Genomic DNA, 13,816 nt, shown 5'->3' on the forward strand with positions numbered 1-13,816 from the left:
TTTACACAATTGATGTATGTATGGATTGTGATAAGAGTTGTATGAGCCCCTAATAAAATGATTAAAAAGAAAGACAGGAAAGAAAAGACCAACGTGCATGTCAGAAGAGACAGAAAATTGCTCTTGAGTGTAGGGTAGCTGCAGTGAAGCGAGATTGTTTGGTGGGCATCTTCTAGCCATAGTCTTTGTCCCACCCAGTCACGGGGGAAGTGTGTAGATAAGGTGTAGAGGATTCTAACTTAGGGTCGGTCAGTTTTGCCATTCCACTTGGCATACAGTGAGCCATTTCAGAAGCACAAAGAGAATCTCACAACCTTCAAGAAGAACTACTGGAACAGAGAATCACAGGTAAAAGACAAATATGAAAAATAGAATACATTTTTAAAAAAAAAAAGAAAAACAAAATACATAAAAATTATAATTTGCCCTAATTAATGTACTTCACTTGTGTTGACGTTTCATGAAACGTTCCACAGTCCTGGCTATAACTCTGTGCCACATGTGTATCAGGTAGAACAATTGTAAGTTTTATAAACACACAGGAATTTTCTAGAAAGGTTCTTTGTGGTCTACGGTTTAGTTGCCTCCCTCAGGATAGTGGTCAACTCAGCACAGTTGAAAAGCTCCAGAAATCTTCATCATTGTTAATATGGGCTTATAGGAGAAAAAAATGCACATAGAACTCACAGACAATACTCACAATTGTGGGCGGTTATTGGGAAGTTAACATGTCACAAGTCAAGATCAAAAAACATGAAGGATACAGTCCTTTTGTCTGCAGCGGTGCCTCTTCTCAGCCATGCTAGCAGCTGTAGCTCTCTGGTCCTCAGTCTCTCGGTCACATGGTCCCTTGACTCTGCCCTACTCAGACAATTGGTTTTTTAATGCTGATAAATGTTCTAGGGTGCCCTACTCTGCTTATCTTCCTCCTGCCCTAAAGCACTCAGCTTTACTCTTCTATGGGCTGGGGAGCCCACTACTCTGACTGCAGCATCTGGGGCCTCTGCAGTGTGTTGTAGCCTCTGGGCAAGATCCCTGTATAGAGATGGTGGTAACAGAGGCCTGAGCTGCAGAAAGAAAACATGCAGCATAGGGCACCATAGGGCATTGTGAGTTCTGTGTGGCAACACAATGGATGTGGTACTCACATAATCAGGTGTCAATTTGAGGATGAAGAGTGTGGGGTGGAGTCTAGCCTGTCAATCAGAATATAGCCAATGAGGCCTCTGTGTGGGCATGGCCTTCTCCTGAGGATTCTGAGAACTCCAGTATTTCCTCTTTGAAAGTGGGAGATACATACAGTCTCTCTCTCTCTCTCTCTCTCTCTCTCTCTCTCTCTCTCTCTCCTCACTCCCTGTGAGACATCCCTGTGGAGAAGACACATGGAGAGAGGCTGATGGAGCCAGACATCTGGAGCCAGAGGAGCCACATGGAGACCCCTGCCAGTGATGAGATGATTACATCGCCACTGGATCCACAAGATTTCCCACCCACTGGCCTGTGATCTTCCTGCATTCGGCATCATTGCATGTGTTTCATGAGTCTGAAGAGGACTTTATAGATTGGTATCGGACATATGGGCTAATATTGAACTTATGGACTTGATCTGGACCAGGCTGGAATGTTTTCTCAATATTCAACTGCTCTTGTGGTAGATATAAAGCTCTTTCTTATCCACATATGAGTGTCTGTGGATGGGTTTCTCTAGTCTACCCAGACTCACACAATGGACTACTGAACCTAGAACAGAAGTAGAGTGCCCTGGGAGGCAAGGCTTATGTCACAACATGGTAAAATGGAGTATAGAATGTGGAGGCATGTCTGACCTCTACTTTATGGGAATCAGCGTTGGACTTAATGTGCAAATGGATTCTCCCCGCCTTGTGTCAATCTGTCAGGGTACTCACCCTAACACATCATCACGGGCAATTGTACAACGATAATAAGTGAAGATTACAGTAAAGTCATAGAGAGCATGAGAGATAGAAGAGAGATTGAAATAATGGAGTCAGACACATTTCATAGTAGCATGCTCACCTCAGCCTCACTTGGTGGTCCATATGGAGAGAGAGAGATATATTTATTGATAACCAAGGCTTTTATATTCTCTGGGGACATGTAAGCCTCCTAATTACAGGTGAAGACATACGTCACAGGAAAGAGTTGTGCTATAGGTACTACAGTAATGGGAGGGGGGTGATCTAGGGGTATCCATGCAATAGGAAGAGGAGGGATTGGGAGTATACATGTGACAAGATGGGTGGATCCTAGATTCAGGATGGCAGCCTAATCACCCTGTGTAGGTATTTCATTGGTTGTTTTGAGGACCAGTACGGAAAAATTATAAACAATTTGTTCATGATTATTTTGTTGTTCAGGGTCACACTGGCTGTATTTCTGATGTTTGGGGTTGGAAGGGGATGTGAGGTTGGGCAGTTTGACCACTTTGCTGCTCTCGGCTGAGGATCCTCAGAAACTGACTTAGCTCCGTATCCACAGCCAAGGGAAGACAAGAGCTCTGCTCCCGATCTCTGGCCTCTCATGGGTCTCCAGCCTGCTCTGGATCATCAGCTAGCGGCCACATTCTCACCAGGTTGGTGGGGTGATGGGATTGGGGGAGCAGCACAGCTGCAGGTAGTAATTCAGGGTCTTACAAGCTAGGGTACATTTCTTGCTCATTGGGCTGGTGGAATTTGGAGACATCTTGGAAGAGTCAACATCTTGTTTGGAGAGTCGGGAGAGGGAAGAGGGGAAGGGAGGCTAACTCAGCGCCATCTTCCTGGAAGTCGAGACTGTAACTCTTAATGGGAGTAGAAAACTCCATCTTTCTCCCACAGAGTGGCTGGTGGTTTCCAACTGCAGAGCTTGCAGTGAGCAGCCTAAAAGCTCCTCAAGAAGGTTTATGGGGAAAGAAAAGACAGCGAAAGATGGAAATAGGGCAAGACATTGGGTGGTTTGCTGAATAGTGGCATCTTATTATTTTTTGCATTATTGGAGATAAATGTTTTAAGAGACCCTAATGTTAAGAGTAGTGCCTTGGGTACTACTGTGTAGTGGGTGCGTGGGCTGCTAACCCCAAGGTCAGCACTTTGAAGGTCACCATCATGCGCTCCACAGGAGAAAGAGAAGGCTATGTACTCCTGGAAAGATTTACCGTCCCAGAAAACCACACAGGCCCTTCTTCTCTGTTCCATACGGTTGCTGTGAATCAGCGTCGTTGATTCCATGGCAGTGAGTTTGAATAACTATAAGAGATTTTTCATTGACTTCATTACATTTTTCTTCATTTGATTCACGTAGCTGAGACCTGGTCTCATTTTGGGCACGTCCTCAGGCGGGGCCCATCTGTGGAAAAGGTCATCATGTTTGGTAGAGGACCAGCCATAAATACAGTGACCTCAAGGTGATGGATTGACACGTGGCTGCAACCGTGGGCCCAACCACAGTACTACACTCACAGCGAGGATGGTGCAGACCTGGGAAATTTCTTGTTCTGTTATACATAAGATGGAAATTCAGCAGAGCTGACTCATAGCACCTAACAATTGTTTTTGGTGAATTTGATAGCATTCATGGCAAATAATAACGATAATCATAAAGAAAAAAATACTCAATGCGAAAGAGAGGGGTTGGAGTGGAGACCCAAAGCCCATCTGTAGATAATTGGATACCACCCCACAGAAGTGGTATAAGGAAGGGATGATTCAACCAATGTGAGGTACAGCACCGACAAGTCACACATCATTCCTCGAGTTCCTAAATACTCCCCCCCCTCCCACTACCATGACCCAGTTCTTATAAATCTGGTTAAATCAAAGAACACACACATTGGTGCAGATAACAGCTCTTGACACATGGAATTGAGGAAAGATAAACAGGAACAGTAATGGGAGTAGCGTTATTATGAGGGCAGGGGGATGGCCAGGGAGGGGGAAGGGAGAGAAAGGGGGAACCCATCACAAGATTGGAGATATAGCCCCCCCCCCCATGAAGGGGATGAATAACAAAAATGTGGATGAAGGGAGAAAAAGGACAGTGTAAGATACTAAATGACAATAACAATATATAATTAATCAAGGATTAATTAATAAAGTTGGGAGGGTGGTGGAGGGAGGGGGAAAAGAGGACCTTATACCAAGGGCTTAAGTAGAAAATGTTTTGGAAATGATAATGGCAACCTATGTACAAATATGCTTGATACAATTGTATGGAATGCTATAAGAGCTGTAAGAGACACCAATAAAAAATTTTTTTTTAAGTCATCCCAAATCCTCCCTTGTCAGACAAAACCAACTATTAGCCGATTAGTGAAGAGCCCTTCACACACATTGCATAGATTTAAATATCTTTGCATATTTATATCTGACCATATATTCATTTCTAACCTGTGCGGGAAGCCAGCCCCTCACAACTATATGATGGGTCCTCTAGGTGCAATTGTACGGTTAAAATATATAAAGATTGTACAAAGGCACTTTACACAATTGATGTATGTATGGATTGTGATAAGAGTTGTATGAGCCCCTAATAAAATGATTAGAAAAAATATATATAAAGATTATAGTAAAGTCATAGAGAATAATAGAGATAGGAGAGAGTGAAATGAAGAAGTCAGACGCATTTCATGGTAGCATGCTCACCTCCTGGATGGCCGTGATCTCACCAGCCAGGTCCGGCACAGCGAGGGCTGAGAGGGCAGGAGGGCCTCTTCTTTCTTTCTGGCCAAGGACCATATATACTTAGGCGCATGATTACAGGTAACCACGCCTGTCATAGGAAGGGCCTGTACAATAGGCATAAGCTGACAGGAAGGGGGTGAGTTAGGGGTGTACATGTAATAGGAAGGGGAGGGACTAGGGGTATACATGGGACAAGAAGGGAGGACCCTAGACTCAATATAGCAGCCTAACCTTGATCACCCTTGAGTAGGCTTGACCTCCCTGGGCTCTTCCTCAGGGAAACAATCTACTGTCCTTATCAGAAGGGAATGGGCCCTACTTAGAGTGGGACAGACTATATCCATTGCTACGGTCTCACAGAACTCACACAGACTACACTTATGCGGTTTAAATTAAGTGGTTTATTAAGGAACACAAGGTACAACTTGGGATCAGGATCAGCAGGCTACAACTTCGGATCAGGAAGCATGTAGGCAAAGTTGGAAGGGCTCCCCACCACCCCAAGTGTAGAACATGGGCCTCATTTCTTCAGGGCAGGACACATCTCTCAGCTGCTCTTGGCCACCCAGGCAAGTAGGGTCTTCTCTCTGCCATACACATCCTTTGTTGCGCATGCCCTCTCTTGCCCATCTCACAAAAGGCCTCCTCACCACACACCTTTTCTCAGCCTTCTGAGGACAGGTTCTTCTGCCTTTGGCCTCCCTGCCACCACCTCTGCCCCAGGCCTCTTGCTGCCTTCAGTGTTACAGTCCTTGATCCATGTTACAGGTATTTTTAGGATGCCCCTTGCCTCTTCTATCTCTGCTTCCTCTCTCCTTTCTTCCTTTTGCTTCTGTCTGCCTCCTGTCTCAAAGACCTCTGGGGGGTGGGCTATTCTGAAGCTAGGGAGCTTCAGAAAATGTGTGGGAACATCCCATTAACTTTTAATTCCATTTTCCCACAAACTTTTTGAAGGTCCCCCCCCCCCACACCCGAGGTGCACAAAACTGTTTATCAATTTTAAGGCATGCCCCTCCCACCCGAGGGCCACAAACTGATCAATCCCTTTTCCTCAAGGCAACAGACACTTCATTTGCATAGTAAGCTACAGTAACTTCATATGCATAGACTATTGACCAGTCCCTGAAAGGTACACACCCCTCACAAGGCAGGCTACACAGCCCAGAGCCAGACAAAAAGTATATCCAGCCACAAATTGTTTCTGGGGTAAAAAATTAGGGCGAAGCTGATGCTTCAGGATGGGGGGGTGGGAGGGGTGGGTGGGTGGTGAATCTCTCAATGTGTTTTGCCAAAGACCCAAGTCAAAATGCCACATAAAGAAGCTCATTTCTCCACAATGTCCCATTACTGGGTTACATAAAAGGTTCATTGCTTGCCTACTAACCAAAAGGTTGGCAGTTCAAACCCACCCAGAGGCACATTCATGGGTTACGGAGTCCACCCGATTGACCCCCATGGTCCGCACTCAACTCCCCTGAACAGCAACCAACAGCAGACACTGAAGAAATTTGGTCCCTATGGAGTGAGGACGCTGACTTCTTTCATGTCAATCTTTTAATTCTGGTTAAAGTCGGCCATTTTGTTATCACTTTTATGTCCTCTCTGTTGTGTGTGCTGATGGACACGAAGGTTTGTAGCAGGTTCTAGGCTATGGAGCTTCTTTGTGAGCTGTGGTCGTCTCCGCCTTGGCTGAGATTTACCAACCACGTCCACACACGGGGCTCGCTCTCCTATTGGGACTTTGATGATTATTCAGGAACACAACTCCCTGTGGAATCCTTAAAACGCATCATTTTAAAGAGTTTCTCCTCTTGGTGGAGAGCCTGAAGCAAAGGAACATGCTCAGTTATTTACAGAGCCTTTATCACACACGCCTATTTGTGGAGCTTCTCCTCATTAGGGTAAGGTTGAAGATGGGGGGAATGTATTTGGTTTTTTTCCCATGTGAACTCTCTGATAGGCATGGAAGCTTCATTTATTATTAAAACCCTGACAATCCTTATCATATTGATGGGTGGGGTGGGATGTGTATGAGTCTTCTATGATGACTCTTCTATGAACTTGATAATATGGATGACTATAGATGACTCTTCTAGGAACTTGATGGCGGTTGTGCAATGGGGGTCTTCCAATGAACGTTTTTCCATCTTCCTCACACTTGTATGGTGCCTCACCAGTACGGACTCTCGGACAAGCTTGGAGACACAAGGTTGACTGGAAGTGTTTCTCACACCCTGCTCATATGCACCGGTTTTCTTTTTACAACGAGTGTATTATCATCTGATATTATGATCTGACGGCTTCTCTACTATGTGAACTTTCTGATGTGTGTGAAGATAGGGGCGTTGACTGTAGCCCTTGCCACACACCATACATTTAAATGGTTTCTCACCAGTATGGATTCGATGATGAACCAGAAGATAGGAACTCCGACTGAAGCCCTTAGCACAGACGGTACATTTGTACGGCTTCTCTCCAGTATGGATTCTCTGATGGGCTTGAAGATGTGAAGTCTGACTGAAGCCCTTACCACATTCCTTACACTTGTAGGGTTTTTCGCCTGTGTGGACCCTCCTGTGCACGTACAGATGGGAGCTCCAATTAAAGCACTTGCCACATTCCTCACACTTATACGGTTTCTCAACGGTGTGAATTTTCTGGTGGATACGAAGACTTGCTTTACTACTGAAGCCCTTGAGACAGTTATCACACTGATACGGGGTCTCTCCCGAGTGAAGCTGTTGATGGCAACGAAGTGCGGATCTCCCACTGAAGCCCTTTCCACATTCCTCACACTTAAATGGCTTCTCTTCCGTGTGGACCCTTAGATGGGCTTGGAGGTGGGAGCTCCAACTGAAGCGCTTCCCACACTGTTCACATGCAAAGGACTTCTTGCCAGTGCGGACTCTACAAGAAATACTATGATCTGAGGTACTCCCAGCGGGCTTCCCGTACCTCTCACAACTACAGGCTATTTTATCTGTGTGGATCAGCTGATGCGCGTACAGGGACGAACTCTGACAAAAGCCCTTCCCACAGTCATGACATTTGTAGGGTTTCTCCACCATGTGAACCCTTTGATGTGTGTGAAGATAGGAGCGCTGCCGGAAGCCCTTACCGCACACCATGCATTTAAATGGTTTCTCTCCAGTATGGATTCGCTGATGGACCCGCAGATACGAGCTCCGGCTGAAGCCCTTCGTACATATATTACATTTGTATGGTTTCTCTCCACTGTGCATTCTCTGATGGGCCTGAAGATGTGATGCCTGGCTGAAGCCCTTACCACATTCTTCACACTTGTAGGGTTTTTCCCCTGTGTGGACCCTCCTGTGCACGTAAAGATGGGAGCTCCAATTAAAGCTCTTACCGCATTCCTCACACTTAAAAGGCCTCTCAATGGTGTGAACTCGCTGGTGGACATGCAGGCTAGCTTTACTACCGAAACTCTTTAGACACGTAACGCACTGATAAGGGGGCTCCCCTCCGTGGGCTGGTTGATGGTGGTGACGTGCGGATCTCTCATTGAAGCCTCTTCTATGATCCTCACAATTAAATGGTCCCTCGCCTGTGTGAACGCTAAGATGGGCTTGAAGCCTGAAGCCTCTCCCACACTCACTGCTTTCATAGAGTCTCCCTTCGCCGTGGGTTCGGCGATGGAGGTTAAGGTCAGAACGATGACCAAAGCTCCTCCCACAACTGTCGCACTGAAAAGGCTTCTCTTCCGTGGGAAGTTGCTGATTCGTGCGAAGAGGGGAACGCGGATCGGAGCTCTTGTCACACTCGGATGTGAAGGGTGTTTCCCCCGTGTGGGCATTCTGATGTGTGTGAACACATGAACTTTGACGGAGGCCCGTGGCACAGTCATCACACGTAAAGTGCCTCCCTCCTGCGGGAGCACTCTGAGGAATGGGAAAAGCTGAGCTATCCCCGAAGGCCTTTCCACACTCACTACATGTCTGGGGCTTCCTCGCTATGTATGATGTCTGATGAAGTTCAAGATCAGCGGCATCATAGAAGCCTTGGTCACAGTGACTGCTCACGTAGGGTTTCCCTCCTCGGTCAGTTGTATTACGCTTCATGAAGTCTTGTCCACTGTGGCCAGCAGCTTTGTCTCGCTGCTCGCCTCCACGATCCTTATGGTGGCCTGAGGATATCCAACTGGAGCTGCCAACACACGGATCACAATCACACAGGTTGTTTCCCACTGCCATCGGCTCACTTCTACTCTGATGACTCTGTGACTCGCCCGGATATGGCCTCCTCCCCAAATCTTGGGTTCTCCATGTTGGAAACTTCTGATGCTCAATCTTATCGCAATGACGCCCTTGGAGATTCACTCGGTAGTTCTTTTCAGAAACCTCAACGGACAGTCCCGACCAGATCTGGCAGGGAAAGTCATGTTGTTTTCGCAACCAGGGACTCTTCCCCTGGAGATGGCGTATCGAATCTTGTCTTCTCGTTAATTCTCCTACAACCTGTTCCCAGACATGACTGCAGGACAGCTCTTCATATAAATGGTACCTTAATCTTTGCAGAGTCTCAAGCTCATTCTTATTTTGATGCTGGTCCTCTGTAAGGACAGAGAGAATTAAAGGTGAGAATAAATGAGACGGTTCATAGTTCACCCTTTGGCCCCAGCAGGAGGCCTCAATGAACCAGGAGAAAAAGCCCACCCTGACTTCATCATCTAGTATCCCCGTTCTCGACTTCACTTGCCTGAGGAAACAGAGGGTTGGTCACCAGGCTCCTCTTTACTACGTGCTAAGTCCCATGTATGCCCACCAAGCCTAACGTGTAAGAAATCAGCTAGCTGCAGAACAATAAAGACATCCTATAAATCTTTTATAGAAAGGACATCTTACCTTCCGATCTTCATCTAACTGTAGCAAACCAAAGGCACCTTCTTCTCTTTGAGCAGCAAGTAGAAAGATCAGCGGACACAACATTACCCTGTCTGTCTCAATACTTCACATGCAGGACTGCCTGGCACGATCTGTGCATTGGCTATGTCATCCTTGCTCAAAATGCCCAGGCGCATGTCTACAAACAGATTACTGTGGGACTGCAGGAGCCCTAAAGGGGATAATTCGGGTCAGAAGTATATTTGGGGCCACCATGTGGTTACACTTTGGGCTGTGATCCACGAGGTCAGAAGTTCGAAACCACCAGCTGCTTTATGGGGGAAAGACTGGGCTTTCTACTCCAATAAAGAGTGACAGTCTTGGATACTTACAGGGGCTATCTACCCTGTCCTATGGGGTCAGCATCAAGTTGATGGCAGCTGAGATTAGTTTGTTACATATCAGTTTGTTGTACTAAGGTGGCTTATATGTTGCTATGATGTTTGAACTATTAATCGTTCTCCCAAGGTGGACAGGTTTGAGTGGGGTTTCCAGCCAGAGTAGGAAGAAAGATCTAGATATCTACTTCCAAAAACCTGAAGCCAATGAAAATTTTATAGATGACAAAAGAACCGTGTTTGGCTCATTTGTTTTGGGCACATCATGCCCAAATCACCAAGCTCACTGTCCTCCAGTCGATTCCAACTATAGCAGGCCTACAAGACAGAGCAGAACTGCCCCTGCGGGTTTCTGAGGCTGCAAATCTTTACAAGGGTCGAAAGCCTCATTTGCCTCCCAAGGAGCAGGTGGTGGTCTCAAACTGCTATCCTTATGGCTCGCATCCCAGCAAGTAACCCACTGCCCCAGTAGGGTTCCTGTGGTCACCTCATTAGAAGGGTTCATACACTGGATGCTAACATCATATTTGGTGAAGTTGAGAGCCAATGAGGGTGAGGGAAACACAGTGGCCAAAACAATAAACTCAACCATGCCAGCGATCCTGGTGATGGCATCTTCCACCCTGTTACCCACGGTCACCAAGAGGTGACCCAATGACAATGATCTATCAATTAGCCAATTAAACGATTCAGAGTATATAACTCAGCTGTTTAAGGCTACAGAAAAGGCAGTGGGTGAAAAATGAAGTTTAGTTTGGTTACAACTGTAAACTGAAAGCTGTTTAGGGTAAATAGGAGAACTACTAAACATGTTCGTTCTGATTCCAATATCGTCCATCTTTTCAGAGGAATGTTCTTCAAACAATATTTTTATTTTAGTGTATCACACACCAAAAAATGTGCTTTATGTTGTTAACAGTATACAAAGGGGTTTCAAACAGCTCGTGAGGGGAAATAAATCCATTGCCTTTGAATTCTACTTTTCCATCCCTTATACATATGAGGGTAAGTAAAAAAGTACTGCTACTCATGTTTATTCCACACAAGACCTGTCTCTGTGAGCAGTGCATGAGTACACGCATGTTTTCTCTATAATACACTTATGTTTATCTCATGGGGGTATGTTAAAAAAAGCTTCAATCAGCATCAAGATGCTTCACTATATTAAAAGATTTATCTCATAAGATCTTTGTTCTTGTGTGTATCTCATTTAAGGAGTGATCTTTAATATTTTATGTTTCTATCTGAATGCTCAAAAAAAAGACCCACACATAAATTTTTTACATTACTTGGAGCAAGACATAGGGACAACATGAGTGAAGTGCATTCAAAGAGGTCAAAATTATATATCTAATTAGCATACAAAGAATATATAAAATAATTGACTAGAACAGTTAAAACCTTGTTACGTGATATCTCCCCACCCCCATACACTTTAGGCTTGATCTGGTTTTCAACATTTTCTGGGTTTTTGTTGTGGTATTTTTGATATTGGGGTTTACTTCTGTTGTGTTTTGACATTGTTGGTAGCCTTTTGAATTTTTGTTTGTGTTTTCCTACGTATTTTGGTATATAAAACCCAGGACAGGTGAATGTACATACTCAACAACTAGAATAAGGGTTCGTGTGTGTGTGTGTGTGTGTGTGTGTGTGTGTGTGTGTGTGTGTGTGTGTGTGTCTGTGTGTAAAGGTGAGATGCAGGGGGCAGGGGGCGGTACGGGGAAGCTGATATCCAGGAGTTCAAGGAAGCAGGAAATGTTTTGAAACTGACTTTGGGAGCAATTGTACAATACTGCTGGATGTGACTGAACTATGGAATGGTATGATGTTTGGATTAGCTAAAAAAATTATTTGGAGAAAAAAAAATATATAAGGTAGTGCAATACCTACAAGAGGTGTGGGGAGGGGGGAGCTTCAGTCAAAATAGTGGCTCCCCAGGGGATCTGCTGGGCCAGTTAAAATTCAAGGCAGAGAGGTTGGCTCTGGAGATTTTGGCTATTGCTTTTTGGGACCCTCGGGGATAGATTTTCCTGAAGGACACTGGACCATCAGGGGGCTTATTATGAAGAAGTTTTAAGAAAATTGGAAACTGCATTGGTGAGGAAGAAGACCAGGAAAGCTGTTCCACTGAAGAATCTGGTTTCCCTACATGCCCCACCACCACCATCATCAAAATCAGGACAAAGATGCACCTGGTCATTCTTTGAGGGTAGCCAGGGCCATGCTGTGAGAATTTTGTTGGGAAACCTTACCCCACCCAGCCTACCTCCCTTATCTTGGCCCTGCAGACTTCTTTTTGTTCCCCAAGCGCTAAGAACATTTACAAGGAAGTCTTGGAGTTCCTTGGGGATGCCAATACTACAATTTTGACATTGTGTGAATCAAAGAATACAGAATTCTTCAGGGAAGGATTTGCGAGATGGATGTTGCCTTCAGGAATGTAAAGCCCTTAATGGAACATGTGTCAAAAGACAGTGACTTAGAGACCCAGGATTGATGACCCTAGAGAGACAGCAAGTAGAATTAGGGTTTCTTGGCTGGGGTGGGGGTGGGGGTGGGTGGCATATAGTAGGGTATGGGGGGTGTTAAAGGGGCAATGATATTAAGGAGTTCAAGAAGAAAGAGAATGTTTTGAAACTGATTGTGGTAGCAATTGTACCATACTGCTTGATGTGATTGAACTACAGAATGATACGATAACTATATTAATTCCCAATAAAAAGGTGGGGTTTTGGGGGGTGGGGTGGGGGCAATAACTTCACATTTTGGATATTTTAAATGATTTCTATAATTTTGTAGCAATCCTATTTGACTTACTTTGGGGCACAAATTCATATGCACATTCACCACACGTCAGAATCAACTCAAAGGTGACTAAGCATCATCAAAGTGTGTTTCTCCCATATAACTCAGTATGATTGGCTCATTCTTGCTTTGATGTGGATCATCATGGTGAAGGAGCTCTGATACTTTCCATCCCATTCTAGTGCATTCTAATTCTTCGTAAAACAAATTCTGGTCTAAGAAGAATGGAAACAAGACTGAAAAACAAAATTTCGAAAATTGATTGTGGTGGTGGTGAATGCACAACTCTTTTAAATATATTTCAAACGCTGAGTTGTATGGTACACGAATTATAGGTCAATAAACCTGTTAAATAAATTCGGGAATGAGTCACTAAATTGATGGAATGCCCACTGACAGGTCACAACAGAGTTGGGTACAGGAAAGAGCAGACAGAGAGGGGACACTGACCATTCATAGTTTGAAGACAAGAACAACCAGGAAGTATCTTCTCTATATGCCCTAGGGAACTAGGATACTAGGATCTCCAAGCTCAGCAGACTCCTTCAGGAGCCCTATCGAAACACCGCAGGGCATTGATACCAAGTTACACAGGTAGGCCATCCTCACCCAGTGAGAGCAGGTTCCAGAAGTTCTCCAGCATCACGTCCTGGTACAGCTTCCTCTGGGCGGGGTCCAGCAGCCCCAGCTCCTCCTCGGTGAAGACCACGGCCACGTCCTTGAACGTGACTTCCTCCTGCAATATCAAACATATACAACATAACCAACGTCCCCTGGCAGAAGGGAAGCCCTGAGAAGGCAGATAGCATGGTGGGAAGTTGTTGCAGATTTTGAGACTTCATTGAATTTTTTTGTTTTGACTTCATTGAATTTTTAATAGAGTCCATGGACAGAACAAATGGTTTGTGCTCGACTACTACCCTAACAGCTGGTGGTATGAACATCACTAGGGACACCTTGGAAGAAAGTCCTGGTAACCTACATCTGTAAAGAGCACAGTCAAGAAAACCCTAGGAGCACAATTCTTTTTTTTTTTAAATCGTTTTATTAGGGGCTCATACGACTCTTATCACAATCCATACACACATCA

General features: G+C 45.0%; 1 protein-coding gene across 2 annotated transcripts in view; it reads right to left on the reverse strand.

Annotated features, from left to right (window-relative positions):
* Positions 1-5,062: 5,062 nt before the first annotated feature.
* Positions 5,063-13,816, reverse strand: part of LOC101637981 (zinc finger protein 227) — a 20,789-nt gene continuing 12,035 nt past the window's right edge. For both annotated transcript variants that reach the window (XM_045292514.1, XM_045292513.1), the window contains 2 exons: positions 13,336-13,462; positions 5,063-9,252 (listed from right to left, as the gene is read on the reverse strand). In XM_045292514.1, the coding sequence (XP_045148449.1) occupies positions 6,956-9,252; positions 13,336-13,462 (2,424 nt within the window). In that variant the 3' untranslated portion in view covers positions 5,063-6,955. The remainder of the gene's footprint in view (positions 9,253-13,335; positions 13,463-13,816) is intronic.

The sequence above is a fragment of the Echinops telfairi genome, unplaced genomic scaffold (assembly GCF_000313985.2).
Source record: "Echinops telfairi isolate 266 unplaced genomic scaffold, ASM31398v2 ScPeMD7_655;HRSCAF=1070, whole genome shotgun sequence".
NCBI lineage: Eukaryota > Metazoa > Chordata > Mammalia > Afrosoricida > Tenrecidae > Echinops > Echinops telfairi.